The 19,087-nt window shown below is 36.2% G+C and overlaps 1 protein-coding gene across 3 annotated transcripts in view; it reads left to right on the forward strand.

Moving 5' to 3' along the window:
- LOC139136543 (DNA-directed RNA polymerase, mitochondrial-like) overlaps positions 1 to 19,087 on the forward strand; it is a 184,982-nt gene that overhangs the window by 140,485 nt on the left and 25,410 nt on the right. For all 3 annotated transcript variants that reach the window (XM_070704267.1, XM_070704265.1, XM_070704266.1), the window contains 5 exons: positions 4,215 to 4,337; positions 9,106 to 9,183; positions 10,604 to 10,792; positions 12,599 to 12,771; positions 16,551 to 16,649. In XM_070704267.1, coding sequence (XP_070560368.1) covers positions 4,215 to 4,337; positions 9,106 to 9,183; positions 10,604 to 10,792; positions 12,599 to 12,771; positions 16,551 to 16,649 — 662 coding nt within the window. The remainder of the gene's footprint in view (positions 1 to 4,214; positions 4,338 to 9,105; positions 9,184 to 10,603; positions 10,793 to 12,598; positions 12,772 to 16,550; positions 16,650 to 19,087) is intronic.

The following is a 19,087-nucleotide window of genomic DNA, read 5'->3' on the forward strand; positions in this document are numbered from 1 at the left end:
CATTTTTTTATCAGTCCATCATCCAACGGTCGTTTGCCTGATTACGGGATGAGGTACGCATAACCCACTAACCCCCAATGGAGCACTGAGGAGCAAAGTGCCTTGCTCAGGGGGAACAACACCGTGATAGAGTCTCGAATTCACCATCCTCCAACTCATGACTCACTGTCCTCACTTTCCTATCATGGTAGAATTTGAACTCACTGTACTCTGACAGTGAGTCCATTACTCTGGACCTACCATGTCTTGACCCGGATCTCAAACTTAACATCCTCTGATAGTGACTCCATTACCCTAACCACTGGTCCATGGTGCATCCTAAAGAAAAAATTTAAAGTTAAAATTTTAAAGTAAAAATTATTCTCCAAAACTGCCACCCCAATTGCTCTCAAATTTTAGTTTGATATTTGCAAGGGTGTTACCTTTTAATATGTTGAAATATTGACAAAATTACTGTTTTGGGGCAATTTTCGTTATTTTTGGTCAAAAAATCATAAAAAATCTTGTCTTTTTAACTGCTGGACAGACAGGTTTTATATTTGGTATACAGATTGTTACGTGAAATCAGCAGTTTCCGTATAAAACGAAATTCATTACGAAAATAAAACTAATCGCTAAGTCAAGGGATAGAATACAAACTGTAAAAGTGTACAGATTTCTTATCTCAGCTGGGACAGCAAAGCTCCAATCTCAGAGTTGTAACAGTCAGTCGGATGAATGAACAGTTGTTAGGCTTGCAGGCTTGAAGTTGCACAAAGTCTACCGTATAAATCCAGCGTTGGCAGTGAAGGTCTTGAACAGTCTTGAAATTAATACTGCTGGAGTTTCCAAAGACTTGAAGTAACACACAAGAGACACGATCCCAAAAGTCTGCCTGCAAGCTGTGCACGTCCCTATTTATACCCCTGTGCTTACATAAGAGCATATAAGAACAATCTAGAACTTTTATTGACATGCTAATTACTGCTCTAAAATTATCTCTCTTACACTTAAATTTCCAGAACATTCCAAACATGACCAATTGAATTCAAGGTTGTGAGGTCGTGAAGGACAGTGACCTTGAGAATGTTCTAGACTAATTACTCTCAGGTCATGAGTGTGGGGGAAAATGACCTACATAACAAGATGTCCAAGGATGACAATAGTAGGATAGGTGGAAATTGTCCTGAAATATGCAAATTTGTGTTTTAAGACAATTTTGTCCATTTTTGGTCCTGAAAAGTTCTCAAAAACTACTTGTCTGATAGCTTTGTAATTTGGTGCAAAAGTCCCCAAGGATGTTATTAGTTAGATAAATCTTCTGCTCAAGGAAACTCCCAAATTTGTATAATGGAATTCTTTGAGAAACGGACTCTTCTATTGGGGAAGAGGGACCGAGAATTAAAAACACCGCAAAGAAGTTTGGGTTTACTTACAGTTCTGTCTCTTCAACTTCCATTCTATATTATTTTGTGATCCTCTATTGCTTTCTTTCAATAAATAGTCTCCTTGTCATATCCTTCCATGACTTGCTTTTCATATAACACATAGTCAATCACGGTCACTCAATGAACTCTTTAGTATCTTGCTATATTTTTTGGTTCAAAAGTTTCGTTAATTTAGGCAAGACCCAAGAGCATAGCATAGAAAAAGACAAAACAGCACCTGTCATTCAACTTTGGTGATGTGCATGACGTGGAGTGTACGCACTGAAAAAACAGCAACGTCGTAATTCATTGGGGTTCCGTCTCCATAGATACTAGCACAATATTTTCATGTTCATGTTTTGATAGTGGTAATGTTTCAAAGCAGAACTTGAAACACTGTATCAATGATGGCGTTATGGAAAATTCCAGCTTTAGCATTATGTATGTACGCTGCAGTGACAATCTCAATTACAATGAAATGCATTCGTTTAATCACCGCATATTTTCATGAATTTAAACCGCAAAATCATGTCCAAGAGAACGTCAAATTCCGAGTCGAGGAAAGCTGTGGGTGACAAATTAACAGAAGATGGAGAGCAGCTGAGCAAATCACAGGCTGACAAACATCATGATGTCGATGATAGTTTGGCTGCATGTTGCATGCGATAGAGGATGCAACTGAACTTGATGACGATCCTATTGATCTTGGGGGAGCGCTTTCGAGGAAGGCAAATCAACATCAAAACTGCCCCCCTCCCCGAAAAAATATCAAGTCTGTCCTCTAATTTTGATGAAGGGGACACAACGTGTCCATTTCATGCAGAGAAAATACTGATTAACCCTCTGAATGCCATAATTTTTCCCACTAAAATTTTAGTGTAACATTTTACAATTTTTTTCAATTTCCTATAATTTTTTTGATAATTTTGAACAAATGGACATCATATTTCATTGGCTACATTTTTATCAAAATTTTGGCAAAAATCTGAAAAAAATGACTGGGGTATATTTTGTTAAGGTGACAAAAATTGACTTTGGTGCTCAAAGGGTTAATATGACCTTACCTTTGTGCAACTATCGTGTATCTGTACTCTTCTTTGCCGCTCTAATACCTAGACTAAATGGATGGTTCCATGCCACGAGACCTGTTTTTGCTTCATTCTTTGGGAGGTTGATTTTTAGCTCCCATATTAGCATATGTATATATTTTTATGTGTTTGTATACAATTTTATTCAGTTTTTGTGACGATCATCATAGAAACATGTCATCTATCTACATTTATGCTTGACTGAAAGGTTCAGTCGTGTGCAGGCACTCCATTGCACTGCGACCTACGACCCTTTACTACAACTGAAGGCACACTGTTGAAATCCTGTTCTCCACAAAATTTTGTTGGAACCAATCATATCACAGGAACGAGTTAATTGACAGTATGTAGGGTTATTTTATTTTTTTTTATTAAACCTTGTTTAACGAGGGTAGCCTGGTAAGCTTCAGTAAAGATGCTTATCTTCCCCAGGGCCCTAACAAGACCGCCCACATCATTCACTCATTATTGACAAGATTGTGTAAGTAAGTAGCGCAGGTGATGAATATTCAAATTACACTACCATGGTTTACACATTTGAGAAGTCTGTAATGTCAGTTGTGGGTGGTACTTTTTTCTTTTGAGTTTGCCGCGGCCAAGTACAGTGTGCCTTCAGTCGTAGTGAAGGGTCGTAGGTCGCAGTGTGCCGGAGTGCCCACACACGACTGAATCTTTCAGTCTACATTTATACAAACTATGTAATGAAGTAAATTATTTTTACAACTGATTTACTATCTTGTTATAAGCATTATTATTACATGCCTCGTATATCGAACGTCGCGCGCTCCATAGGATTCAATGGTAACTCGCCGATGACGTAGCGGGCCGCATAGTCATCACTTTACTGTAAGTGAACCGGAACTATTTTCAACTTGAAAACTTTTGGAATTAAAAGTCTTGAAATTTCATGTTTTGCACAGAAAATCTGGTTTTTGGAAAATTTCGCATAAAAATTTTGATAAACCGCATAACAGTAGTTTAAATATATCAATGCGCCATTCGATGATGAAAATCGTTCTATTTTTAACCGTTTTTCGTCTAAAATGAAAATAAAGCTTTTGACTATAATTTGCCAATAAACGTAAATAGCTTTGGTGCCAACTGAGTACGAGAGGCATGTAATAAAAACATTATAGCCCAAAGAAGGGACTATGTACCCTCGGGGCAGGAGACCATTTGCCCTCCTTACGTCGGGCAAATGGTCACCTACCCTCGGGCACATAGTCCCATGTTTGGGCTATAATATGTACAATTTCACAGGAAACCTTCTGAATCGTTTGATCAATATGTGTATTACTGTAATTATCTTCGGGTCATGACCCTGTGCATATTTGTGGTCAACATTTTACTTTATGCCATTGATTTTAGAGCTTTGAAATTTAATATTAGCTTTTTAAGGATATGCTTAGGATAAATTAGCATTACATTTGCATATTTCAACTTCTAAGAATTATCTCTTGTATTATGGACTTTTAAGATTAGGATTGCTTTGAAAATTTTACACTCCATGATTTTGATATCATATTTCAGAAATGAAAATATTTGTTTTCCCAAATAAATATCACTTTGTTCTTTTGATGAAAAATCCCCTTCATTGAAATTTTTGTGAAAATAGAATCTACTTTTAATTTAGATTATGATTATTTACATAATTCTTTATTGAATGAATTATTATCTACACCTTTCTAGTATTTTATGCAATCATTCTGTGATCTTGCAGGATGGTTCTTGTAATGGCTTACAACATTATGCTGCTCTTGGTCGAGATGTCATTGGTGCTCATCAAGTCAATTTACATCCATTTGATGTTCCACAAGATGTTTATTCTGGTGTTGCTCAGAAGGTAAATATTCTTGGTAGGATCTAATTGTAAGATAGAAAATTTACTTTTCAAGTTCTTAAACTAACCAACATGTAGCTGTATAAATGGTATGTAGGGTCCTTTTAATTGGATATTTCTTAAGCAGGAATGTCCCCTAGAAAAGCTGGATTTTTTTATAAGTCTATACGTATGTAAAAAAGCCACACAACTGACCAGATGATCCCAGAATCTTGTAATTTTTGTAATGTTCAAGGCGTTCATTGTCATTGAATCTTGCATCTGACGTCTGTTAATATGTAGCAACTACACTTGAATACGTTGAAAAAATGTTCTGGTATTTGTCAAAGAACTCATATATTCCAAAAACATGTTCCCTGAACGACCATTTGACGCCATTGATTATTCAAATTTTCATACTGTCCAAGTGATATTTACCCCGGCTGGTCTAAGCCAATATACCATACAGTAACGCACAAATGTATCAGTGCTATAGTCTAAGGTATAAAGACTTTCCACACAAAACTCTAACAAACATACATGCGCCCAGTGAATGAAGTTACCAATGGTACAGTGATACCAGGTTTTCCCTTTTGGACTATTATTATTATTATTATTATTATTATTAAAAACTTCTTTAACACTTTCACAGCGGGAGGGCGCATTCTGCGCCGACGGCCAGACTGTGGGAGGCGCGTAAACGCGCCAAGAATGTATGCGTTTATATGCGTTCGATATACGTTGGCTTTGTCTGATCTACATCATGTTTGTTGACTATTTCCTCAAGCCTAGCATAGCGTACGAAGTAGAGGTCAAACCTAAATGAGCATGCGCGCCAAATTTGTAAACAAATGCCGCCATACTCGGTCATTTCTCCACCATAATTTGTAAGGATCGTGTGATCAGTTGTTATTTTTCTGTCAGACGTATTTAAAAATGGCGACGCGGGCACAGTTTAACACTGACTAAGCCCTTGAGCATGTTTTTCAAGACAGTGATAGTGGAATTGTCGCTGATCATGAAACTGAACTCGACGGAGATAGCGGAAGTCAAATTTCAAATTACAATTCTAATACCGAATTTGAATATGTTCCCGATCCAGTTGAGCAAAGACAGAGATGGCAAGCAAGACAGGAAGGTAGGCCAGCTGAGCATGCTGAGAGAAAAGTGCAACAAAGGGTCGTTGACTGACGTCACAAATGTTGATGGGGTATCCTGTGGATGTTGTACGACATCAATCTATCAATGACAATTACACATCGGACTAGCTACCATTATATAAGCTTATATATAATATATCTCTCTTTTGAATGTCAGATGATACCAGTTGTTCGAAGATGAACTTGTAATAAATATGCATATTAACCTCATTTATGTGGAATATGTTTTAGAGTATGTGATCCCCTTACTTAATTTGAGTTTATAAAATGTAAGTAGTAATTTTTAAAGTGTTACGCTGAAAAAAAATACATTTATATATTGAAATAACAAAAAATGCAACATTTTTTGAATTTTTTTGTAAAATCCAACATGGCCGCCATTATCATGTGACCTGCTAGATGTGTCACATGACCTTTTGTTCATTTTTGTGATGCTCTGTCATATTGCAATACTCACTGAGAAAATTGTCCCGAAAACTCGTATAATTACAAAGATACAGCTCATACATTCAAATCAATATTTATAAGGCCATATATCCATTGAAAACTACGCACAGGAATGCACGTATAAAAATTAATTACGCAGTGAAAGTGTTAAAGAGCACCACACATACATCTCAACCTGCTATACATGATTGAAGAAAAAAAATACATGACTAAAATGAGACAAAGATTGTTTAAAAATAAAGTCACAAAAAGCACAAAGAAATTTGGAGAAGTAAAAACAGCGTAAAATGAGCAAAATGGCTAAAAATCACAGTTGATAAAAGTCAGTAAAAAAATAAGTCTTCAAAGCACATTTAAAACATGCAACATTTTTTACAGAGCAAACCTCTGATGGTAACGAATTCCAAAGGAAACTGAACAGAAAAGACCCTCTGGCCATAGGACTTACTATACTTCCCCTTTGGTGGGACTGAACATAACTTTTCGATGGACTGGAGTTATCTTGCGGGAGCATACAACTCAATTAAGTCGCTCAAGTACATGGGTGCAATACCATTAATAATTTTGAATGTGATTAACAAAACCCTGAATCTTATTTGAGCTTCATGGGTAATATTGTCAAATTTGCATGATTTACTGACAAGACATGCAGCAGCATTTTGAACTGACTGCAGTCAATAAAGCTGTTCTTTTGATACTCCATACAAGAGACTATTGCAGTAGTCCAATCGGGATGTAATGAAGGCATGGATCAATGTCTCAGTGGTACTTCTGTTAAGTAATTTACTGTTCTTGTTGATATGGTGTAAAGAATAATACCCATTTGTGCATATTTGGTTGATTTGGTCTGAAATGAAGCCATCTCTGTTCAGCCTTACACCAAGATTCCACACAGAGGTGGAGGGTGTGATGTCAAAGTTGCCAATCCTGAGATTGACCATCATCGACACGTCCGACTTGAGTCTTGATGAGAATTGGATAACCTCTGTCTTGTTGTCATTTAATATCAGCATGTTTGACTTCATCCAGATCCGAATGTTGCTAATGCAATGTTTGAGACAAGAGCGCACATCAGCCGGTGTGTTGCAAATGACATACACTTGACTGTCATCAGCGTACGTATGCATTCAAGGCAGTGTTCCATGATGATGTCCTCTAAAGGTGCTATGTACAGCATAAAAAGAAGTGGTCCCAACACCGATCCCTGAGGAACACCATATTTCAGATAAGAGCTAGAGGACGACGCACTCCTAGCTGGAACAGATTGTGTCCGATTGTCTAGGTATGAGCCAAACCAAGATAAGGCTGTTCCCTGTAATGCCAAAACAAGATTCAAGCCTCTGAAGTAGGATTTCGTGGTCTATGGTGTCAAACGCAGCTGACACATCCAACATGATGAGAACAACGTCCATTTTCTTGTTTAGTGCACATATGATGGTCGTTATGTTCATGTAGCAGTGCTGTCTCCATGCTATGATAGAGACAATATGCACTCTGATGATGTGGGAAGAGACGGAACTTGGTGAGGTGATCATGTGAGGGCCCTCACTTCAAGCCCTCACATTTGCTCGCACTTCGATTGTGAGAGTCCTTACTTTTGCCCCGCACTTGTTGATTTCTGGTACCTTTACATACCTCATTTCATCGGTAACAGAGATGCCTGGAGCGATTTCATTCTTACTTGGTACAAAGATTACTCCCTATGTCATACATGGTCATATCGATTTGTTTTGTGATCTGATCCAATATGGCCATGTGACAGCCATTTTTTAATTTTAATTTTTTTAAATTTTTTTAAATTTTTTAATCAGTCCATCATCTAATGGACGTTAGTCCAAGTACAGGATGAGGTACACATAACCCAGTAACCCCAATGGACTGGAACACTGGGGAGTAAAGTGCTTTGCTCAGGGACACAACACCGTGCTAGAGTTTTGAACTCACTGTCCTCCAACAGCGAGTCTATTACTCTGGACCTATCGGGTCTCGAACTCACCATTATTGATTATGGATTGGTATGATTGTGATTATTTCACCATCCTCTGATTGTGAGTGTCACAGCAGAGCTGTAATACAATTCATTGACACTTAGAGGTATCATTTATGAAATGTGGTACATGTGGTAATCTGCCAGCGTTATAATAGAATGCAAAAATGTTTGGCAACATCCTGTTGATTAATTAGTAATTGACTTATTTAATGACCTTTGGTAATTAGGGTAGCAGCCCACATTGGTTTTACGTTTTCACTACCCTGGAACCCATTCTTAGTCAGAGACCCAATTAATGAACAGGACTTTATCATCTCCACGGACTTGTAATCAAAGTACACGTTAACAAGTGGTAATCTGTCATCAACACCTACTTGCTACCATATTTTTGCAATTTTAAATTGAAAACGATTTTCAAATGATTTTCAGATTTTTGTTAGGTTTGAATGAAAAGATACTTTATGCTGTCAGTAATTTTGAGCAACAACATGGTAGAAAATACTTAACACATTTCCAGACTATATGTTCAATATTATTATCAACAGTAGCTATATCTCTCTTCAAGTTAACATGGCGTACTATAGAGTGATGAATCAACACTCATACATCATGAACAACATCAAAATTTGCTGATTCCAAAAGGAATAACTGTACTGTTTTATACCGCAGAAAGATGAACAGCACTGCCTGTCAATTATATATTCTACACATGGTGAAAGTTTTCCATATTTTGCACTAAAAACACAACTGCTTGAGTAATAAACTTTGAAGTGTTAAACATTTAGTAATAGTAGAATGACAACACAAGAAATAGAGGCTAATGCATTAAATATTTGAGCTGAACTTTTATCAACAACTTTGCTCTCCTTTAATCCAAAAATTTACCATTTATGAAAACAACATATTTATAAAGTTGATTTCATCATTTGAAGCAGATTGTGCATGGCTTATATCACATCTAGCCAAAATGAAGCCCACCAGCTTAGGACTAAATTTTGTTGGAAATGTTTTTAGATAATTTTGTTTTATGGCAGATAACAGCATAAAAACTAGTAACTTCACATGTTAATGTAATGTTTAATCGTGTCTATAGCATGGGTTGTCTGAAGTTGATCTATGTATACTCCAATATTGTGAATCAGTAAAGTTAGTTCTAAGTTATTATTAATTCAGCAAATAATTTTCTGATGAACAGGTTGAAGAGGCAAGGAAGGAAGATGCTGAAAATGGAATTAAAATAGCTCAAGTTTTGGAAGGTTTTGTAGAAAGAAAGGTACATGTATATATTCTAGACTCCTATATTAAGTGACACTGATTATTCAGTTTGAAAACTGATTAGATTAGGAAAAGATGTTTGTATGTTTAAGGTTCCAAGACAAGAAATTGACCCTTTTAAGCTAACGATTCTCTAATGGTTAATAAGCTCAGAACCCCCGTAAATTAAATATTTTCCAAAAGCCTAGATATAAGGGGACATTTTTGTTACCATAGTATCACCATTGTTTACATAACTATCACGTGACAAGTAATTTGCATAACCTTTCAAAAATCACTTTTCCCTATGTTTTGTTTCAATGCTTTGAGATATGTGGCTGAAATTTGTGTGAGTGCAAGCTGTCCTAAGGATCTTCCAAAGTGTATTTCAGAATTTTTTTAAACCTTCTTAAACAATTTTTATGCCAGAAAAACTTCCAGAGCGGGTATATTTAACCCTAGTTAATTTCTTTAAAATTGTACTTAAAAAAAACTAAGCAAGATATAGAAAATCTGAGACATACTTTGAAAGAGCGTTGTGACAGCTTGCATTCCAGCAAGTTTGAGTCAGATATTTTGACGTATTGAGACAAAACATAGGGAAAACCGATTTTTTAAAGGTTATGCAAATTACCTGTCACGTGATAGTTATGTAAAGAATGGTAACACTGTAGTTACCGAAATGTTCCCTTATATCTTGGCTTTTAGAAAATGTATAATTTACGGGGGTTCCGAACTAATTAACCACCAGAGAATTGTTAGATTAAAAAGGTCAATTTCTTGTCTTGGAACCTTAACAGAAACATATATTGTTCCACAGGGGAAGAAATAATGGAAGCATTGGTTGTAAACCTTGTGGTCTGTGATGCTTGATTGATCAGAATCAGCATCACTGACCAACTGAGGTTTACAACCATTACTTGAATTATTTCTTCCCTTTTGGAACAATATATGCTTCTGTAAAGTATGTAAACATCTTTTCCTGATCTAATCAGTTTTCAATGAATACAAACAGTATTTATCATGCTAGGTCAAGACTTTGCACAATTGTTTCTCTGACAATATTTGCATACTCCATGGAAAATTGACAAAATAAAACCAAATGTTATCAAACATAAAGTACAGTAAATAGCTAATCTGTCAAAGAGAGTGAGGATATCCCTGACTGTTATTCCATAGAGCATGCTCTTTCCAATTTTTTCCAAAATATAAGATCAGTAGAAAGTTTACTGTGGTAGAGATCCTGGAATTACAGGGGTCTTATTTCAACTGCTGTTTCTTCAAAGAGAATTTCCCTGTGCAAAGTAGACAGAGCTATGCATGTGGACTAAATATTTTAACTCTAGTTAGAACTCCACTATATGCATCAACATGTATATATCTCACTTGATATTTTTGTTGCAATGTTAATCATGTGATCTGTTGTCTTGTCGTTGAAGGTTGTAAAACAGACAGTGATGACAGTGGTTTATGGAGTGACAAGATTTGGTGGACATCGACAAATTTTAAAGCAACTGAAGGACTTGCCCAATTTTCCGGAGGAATATCAATGGGAAGCAGCAGGATACCTGGTATCTAAAGTTTTTCAAAGTCTTAGAGAAATGTTTACGAAAACAAGAGAGATACAGGTAATCCTTAGAAACTTTAGACTCATTATTCATTGTTTTGCATTTTGTATTATAAGTGCTCAATTATGTTTGTTTATATCATATACATTCGGGTATAACAGCCTAGTTCTGCAACACAAATCTGTGGTTATACTAGGGGAGGGACTTCTACTCAAGCAACCAGAATTTCTGCCACACATGCTTAATTTATGGTAATTTATGCATGACTATTGAACGGCACTTGAATCATAAGTAACTGTTGTCATGCATACAATGGTCAACAATGCTGGACGTTGAAGACCTTGACCAATGTGTTAAATGTTTTTATGACATTTTGTATCGTGCAATAGATGATGTTCCTAAAATAAAGCTTAGAGGGCGCAGATATCATCCATGGTTTGATGCGGATCTTATTGCTCTGCTTAAAATGAAGTCAGATATCCATCATAGATTTAAAAAGTTTGGAAATCCAGTAGACTATGAAATATTCCAAACTGCAGCCAGAATTCAAAAAACTCAAACACATCAAATCTTGCGAGTACATAGGTGAGATTGAATCATTCACACAGCACAATCCCAAATGCTTCTGGGGGTTTGTCGCTACTAAATCAAAATCTAGCTCTATTCCAAAGTTAATGAAACACTCTGTGTATGACTCACCAGTTTAATTGCTGAAGGTTTCAATGCATTTTTTGAATCCGTTTTTAGCAAATGTGATGTTCCACACCTACCTGACATAATTCCAGTTAAAAATGACATCCTCAGTAATATTAATGCATGTTATGATGATGTATTGACATTGTTACTTTCTTCTGATGTCAACAAAGCATGTGGATTTGATAAAATATCAGGTGTTATTCTAAAACAATGTGCAGAGAAACTAGTATTTCCTCTGATTTATAGTTTTAATAATTCTCTCAGATCTGGAATTTTTCCAACGTTTTTTAAACGTAGTAATGTGGTACCAATTTTTAAAAAGGGAAACAAGCAGGATATAAAAAATTACAGGCCTGTTTCACTATTACATTTCACTATTACCTTTATTCAGTAAGGTTTTTGAGAAGTTGTTAAAAGTTTGTATATTCATGTTGTGTAAATGTTATTCCCAATGATCAACATGGTTTTGTTCTTGGGAGGAGCGTTGAGACTAATCTTGTCACTGATACAGATTATATTTCAACTGTATTCAACAACAAATTACTATCTGATTCAATTTATTTTGACTTCAGCAAAGCCTTTGATTCAATATCACATAAATTACTAATTCATAAAATCTCTTCCTTCGGTTTCACCAGACATTGTATTCAGTGGCTCTATTCATATTTGTCTGATCACTCTCAGAGAACTGTTGTTGAGGAAAATTATTCAAAATGGAGTCCAGTTTTATCCTATGTACCTCAGGGGTCCATAATTGACCCCCTGTTATTTATCTTGTACATATTAATGATTTGTCACAATGCGCTCAGTCTTTGAATGTTTACCTTAAATCAATTAAGTGGATAGAAACATTTTTGGTCAAATTCCCCCCCCAAAAAAAAAAAAATTCCCCGCAAACTAAAAGGATTAAGTTTTTTATCCAACATTGAACATTTTACAGTATTTTATTTCTCTGTTCCAAATTTATCTGATCACACAATTGCTGAATACATAGCTTATTAGACCTGGTAATATGGTCCTTTTTTCATTTTCATTCTTCAAAGAGTTTGTGTTTGACCAAAAATGGAGGCTGGGTGTGATAAATTTGTCTAGATCATTGATACTTGAAATTGCTGTTGAGAATGAATCAGATTGTGTATTATGTTTTCAGTTGATTCATATTGATTTCAGGATTGGTTCACAGCAAGCTGTAAGGCAGTCTGCAAAGCAGGGAGACCAATGGAGTGGGTGACTCCATTGGGTCTTCCCATCATACAGTCCTACCAGAGAAGAAGGTCAAGTGCAATTTCTTACGGAACCAAGGATAAACAAGGGAAGATATCACAAGCTGTTGATTCTTTGGAGTATGTCCTTCTTTTTAGCTCCGCTGTCAGCGACGCGGAGCTTATCAAATAGGTTGATTTTCCGTCGTCGTCGTCGTCGTCCGTCAACAATTGCCTTCTCCTCTGAAACCGCAAGTCCAATTACTGTGAAATTTTATATGCAGTTCACTTAAGGTGACCTCACTTCGGTTTATTCAAATCGTGGTGAAATTTGCATATTTGTATTTTTCGGGCATTTTTTGGTGTTTTTGGTAAAAAAATCTCCTTCTCTGAAACCGCTTGTCCGATTGCTTTGAAATTTAATATGCAGTTTGCTTAGGGTGACTTCAGTCAGATTTGTACAAATCGTGGCGAAATTTGCATATTTGTATTTTTAAAGCAATTTTTTGTCATTTCTGGTAAAAAAATCTTTAAAAATCTTCTTGTTCAAAACTGCCAGTCAGATAGCTTTGATATTTGGTACATAGGTCCCTAGGGATGATCTATTTCAGATTTGTTCAAATTGTGCAGAAATATGCAAATTTGCATTTTTAAGGCAATTTTTGCCATTTTTGGTAAAAAAATTTATTTCTCAAAAGTACTGGTCTGATAGTTTTGAAATTTGGTATACAGGTATCTATCGATGAACTAAGTATATGTATTGAATTTCTGATGAAATCTGTAATTTTGTATTTTTGGGGCAATTTTTGCCATTTTTGGTCAAAAAATGTGTATTTCCAAAACTACTCATCCGATAGCTTTGAAATTTGGTATACAGGTTCCTACAGATCAACTTAATGATGGTTATTGAAATTATGATGAAATCTACAATTTTGTAATTTTGGGCAATTTTTACCAGTTTTGGTCAAAAAATGTGTATTTCCAAAACTACTCATCCGATAGCTGTGAAATTTGGTGTACAGGTTCCTACAAATGAACTAAATGATAATTATTGAAATTATGATGAAATCTGCAATTTTGTAATTTTGGGGCAATTTTAGCCATTTTTGGTCAAAGCATGTGTTCCTCAAAAAGTACTGGTCTGATAGCTTTGAAATTTGGTATACAGGTTTCTACAGATGAGCTAAGTAATATATATTGAATTTCTGATGAAATCTGTAATTTTGTATTTTTGGGGCAATTTTTGCCATTTTTGGTCAAAAAATGTGTATATTCAAAACTACTCATCTGATAGCTTTGAAATTGGTATACAGGTTTCCATAGATGAACTAAATGATATTTATTGAAATAATGATGAAATCTGCAATTTTGAATTTTTGGGGCAATTTTTCCTATTTTTGGTCAAAAAATGCGTTTCTCAAAAAGTACTTGTCTTACAGCTTTGAAATTTGGTATACAGGTTTCTATAGATGAACTAAATTTGATCTTTTGAAATTATGATGAAATCTGCAATTTTTACTTTTGGGGGCAATTGTTGCCATTTTTGGTCAAAAAATTTATTCTCAAAAACTACTCATCAGATAGCTTTGGTTGACATGTTCTTAGGGATGATCCTATGTGATACATTCAAAGTATGATGAAATCTTCAATTGCGTATTTTTGCAGCTTATTTTAGCCACTTTTTTCTGGCCACTGCATCGAGCTATCAAAGATTTCCACCCTTCTTCATCAACATGTGTCAAAAATAGTTATTCTCTACATAAACACAGCGGAGCTATATCGGCCGCTAGGTCGCTTGTTTTCTCATTGAATCATAGAAGATAATCACACTTCATTGACGTAAATGTCATGGACATCCTGTACTTTTAATTTTTCAACCCTTTGAGCGACAAAGTCAACTTTTGTCACATTCAGAAAATATGTTCCAGTCAATTTTTTTCAGATTTTTGTCAAAATGTTGATAACAAACTGTAGCCAATGAAATGTGATGTCCACTTGGTCCAAAATTATCAAGAGATTACAGAAAAATTCATAAAAATTGGTAAAATGTTACACTGAAATTTTTGTGGGAACAAGTACAGCACTCAAAGGTTTAATAAGCATTTGCCATCAATGCTCAAACAAAGAAAACTATAGATGTTATGAACAGCACTGTTGTGCAAGCAGGAAAAGTAAAACCATTGTGATCTTAGCAAATCATTTGCTAACATGCTAACAGAGAAACTAGCATTATACTCATCCAAAAATCATCACCAGCCAAGCTTCAATTGGCAAGTCTATGGGGCCAGTGGTACAAGCAAAAAACTACCAGCCTGACCTTGAAAAGTTCTAGTCCATGAACACATGTAGCAAACATAAAAACTTTGTCTGTTCTTTGGTTGTAGTAGCAAGGGAAAATACCCGTTACTGTTGAATTGTTTTTAATACGTGAACTGACAATGTATAGTGAAAACTTAGAAAGCTGGACTGAACTGATATATTAATCCCAACATGTTCTGCTATGGTATCAAATACATACATCAATTTGGTTAGGAGCTACACATAGGAAGTAAAGATCAGAGATCACACAGATCTAGTGTGTAAGTTCATAGAGCCAGCCCCTCCCCCTTCAGGATCCAACAGTCGGTAAGCCACATACTTTATGCTGATGAAGACATCTTACTCATCTTGCTATGCGATATTTAATCACCGCAGGCCCTCTAATTGTTGCACACTGCACTTATCATCATCAAGCCTTTGTCAAATTTCAAATTTGTCAAAGCCCGTTGTCAAATTTCGTTCATAGAAGCTACACTCTTGGACTCATTGTCTCACTCATTCAAACTCAGGGCAGCTGGTCCAGTGAAACAGTACAGCCACTGGACTTATATTTGGACACCAGACACCTTTCTTCATCACTCGTCCTAAGCTTTGACTATCCCATAAGAATATTTGACTACTCAGCTTTACTGCATTGTTAATGTTTCAAATAGTATCTTAGAGTTACGTGCCTTCAAGAATGGCATCATGCACTTAAATTTGTCTCTGTGCATACTACCACTGACATGTAGACTGCCATGCTTCGACCACATACATATACCTGGTTCCTATGGTGCCCCCACCACCAAGGACCATAGCCTTAGCAAGAGAAGTCCCAGTGAACAGCTTGCTGTGTTCTGATAGCAAACAAGATCCTGACAACAATAGGAAATATAATGCCAGGTTTTCAAAATTTGAAATAACTTGTTGAAATAGACCTGGGAACATTTGTTACGTGAGAGAAAAAGGACAAAAGGTGAACTCAGCATTTTCTATACAAAATGAAATTTATTACAAAGAATAAAACTAACTGCTAAGTCAAGGAATAGAATACAAACTGTAAAAGTGTGCAGGCTACTTATCTCAGCTGGGACGGCAAAGCTCCAGTCTCGGAGTTGTAACAGTCAATTGGATAAATGAACAGTCCTTTGGCTTGCAGGCTTAAAGTTGCACAAAGTCAACAGTATAAATCCAGCGTGGCAGTGAAGGTTGTGAAAAGTCTTGAAATTAATACTGCTGGAGTTTCCAAAGACTTGAAGTAACAAGCAAGAGACACAATCCCAAAATGTCTGACTGCAAGCTGTGCCGGTCCCATATTTATACTCAAGTGGTTATAAAAGAGAATATAAGAACAATCTAGAACTTCTATTGATATGCTATTTACTGCTCTAAAAATATCTCCCTTACAATACTAATTAAATTTCCAGAACATTCCAAACATGACTAATTGAATTCAAGGTCATGAAGGACAGTGACTTTGAGAATGTTCCAGACCAATTAAACTCAGCTCATGAGTGTGGGGGAAAATGACGTACATAACACATGAGCCACTCCCATATAAATTAGAACATAATGTCTTAATGCTATATTTCTAGCACTAAAAATGCTTATTTTCATTTCAGAAAACCAGATACAAAGAAGCAAACCAATGCATTCGCACCAAACTTCATTCATTCAATAGATTCCACTCATATGATGCTTACTTCCTTGTTCTGCCAAAAGTAAGTACTTTCTCATATGCATTATATACATTGTTTAACTCACATTGCTAATGTCTGTATCAGATAGGAGCTATTTAGACATATGTCTATCTACTGAGACACCTTGAACAGGTGTGCCAACTTTATTGCACTTCGGTGTACATAATCCATCCACTGAGTTAGTTAAAAACTGATTAAGTTATGTTGAAATATTGTATGATAGTATATCAACATTCACATGGATGGGTTTTTTCAGGTTTTAGCGCATTTTTTAAACAATGCAGGATCATACAGCCTGCCAAGTCCCATATTATGACAGAACCCCATGACCTGTGAGTGCACCATACTGGTATTTGTATGAGTGCTGTGGTGTATTTCGCTCGTGAAAGGACAGCTGATAACAACGCAGCGCAAGTGCAAATACCACTAGTATGCCGGCTTGCACTCACAGGTCATGGGGTTCTGTTATTATTACATATGTTCTGTCTTTTATTTGCATCATTCTGTAAGAAAATCGACAATTAGTCATGTTTACTTCTTGTCTGTCAAATCCTAACCGCGACTTCATAAACTTCAGCTAGACCCTGCAGAGTTATATAATATTGACATCACTGTAATGAGTCATCGAATCAGCTTTCTATTTTCATGGGGCAATGCCGTCATGCCCTCTGTTTTGATTTGCTAAACTATTGTTTACTTGTTTATCAATGATTACCTCAAAGAAACGTCAGAGAGGTCGAATTCTGCTCGCGATCACACATACGTTGCAACTTTACCAAGCCATGGTAAGCCAAACGAAGAGAACTTTGAAAATGGAATGCTTTTAATTTTCATATTTTGAGCTTGGGATTCTTCTAAATGATCGATACAAATGGCACTGTAAACTTTGAAAATCTGAACTGTTTATTCGTTGTCTGAGTCGTACATAACCATTGGGGGACATCCTTTCGTGGCAGGCATCCCTGTGGCATGTACGTTACTGGCACTTGTTTGGTTGCGGTTGCCTGCTATCGGCCTTCAAACTTTATCGCCCTGATATTGATGGGTTTCCATATCTTTCCGATGGTTATTAGCAGAAGGGGGACATCCACGCAAAAACTGTCCTGTAGCTAGCATTATCGAATGCCTTGGAATATATTTTTGTACAAAAACAAGGGAGAAATGCTTGAGTAGATTTTGTTTTTGAAAATTGTAAGAAACTGATGAATTATTAGTTATGAAATTAAATGGTGTCATATTTCTCAATATTGTGACATATTTACAATTATTTCTTTTTCCACATAAAGTTGAATATGTGATTACCAAATCCTGAAATTTTTAAGTCTGTATCTTTATTTAAACTATGAAGAAATAAAATTTAACAATATGAACCTTTGGGATCAAAAGTACCCTTTCCAACCATCTTAAATGCTATATAACGAAACGACTATTTTGTTTGGCAATAAAGTTCTTACATTTTGAATAAGAAGCATTTTAATTTTGCTAATCACGATTTTAGTCACTTTTTTGGGTGTAAGACTTTCAACCGTTGCCATTTTAGAATGAGGATAGATAATGCAAAACACGATAGTTTTTTTTTCCACATATACTCTTCTTTCAAGTAAAATATTACATTTCAGAAAATAGCATCAAGTTTTTGACTTATCGTTAATATCATTATCACATGAACTGGCCCGAATTCCCACCTGTGTGACATAGAACAGGACGGATAAGAAATCCAAATTACCCCTGTTGTACGTCATCAACCGGAACTTTTTTCTTGCATGGTACCGTTCATACATGCAGGTCGTGACGTGAACATAGACCGATTTGTCGTGATTGATGCCGTGCTCTCATGACACTTTTTCAAAAAGGTGACCCGATCCACAAATGGAAACATAGAAGGCATGTCCAGCGAAATTTCGAATCGCTAAAACTATAGCTGTTCCCGAGAATCGAATGGGGATACCGCCGATCCAGTCGAGTCGCCTCGTAACGCTCAATGTGGACGTCATACCTGGTGATCCCGGTTGGCGATAAACCTGAAATCTTCACCTCAACGGAAGTTCAACTGAATAAATGAGTACAGTATAATCTTCGGGAAAGTGACATACAGGCACAAGCATAAAGTCATTCGACTTACAACGATAAATTTCCTTCATCATACAAAAAATTCCGTAAATTCTTGCTCGGAATCAAACCTGTAGCACGGCGTAAGGCTGTAGCGCTAGCGAAGACATCAACTGTTGAGCTGTACATATGCATTGCAGCGCTGTGGAATCCAATGTACTTTGAAAGTTGACTCAGACAACACTCAAAACAGAGTTTCCGTCAAGTAAAATTAGGATATATCTACGGGTGAGATACATGTCACTGCAAACATCAAAGTCCTTAAGACGAAAACATTGACGACCGAGATCGGGATTAACGAGTTGACACCGGCATGGCAGAGACCGATGACCGCAGCGTTGTGGGCATAA

This window comes from Ptychodera flava, chromosome 7 (assembly GCF_041260155.1).
Source record: "Ptychodera flava strain L36383 chromosome 7, AS_Pfla_20210202, whole genome shotgun sequence".
Lineage (NCBI taxonomy): Eukaryota > Metazoa > Hemichordata > Enteropneusta > Ptychoderidae > Ptychodera > Ptychodera flava.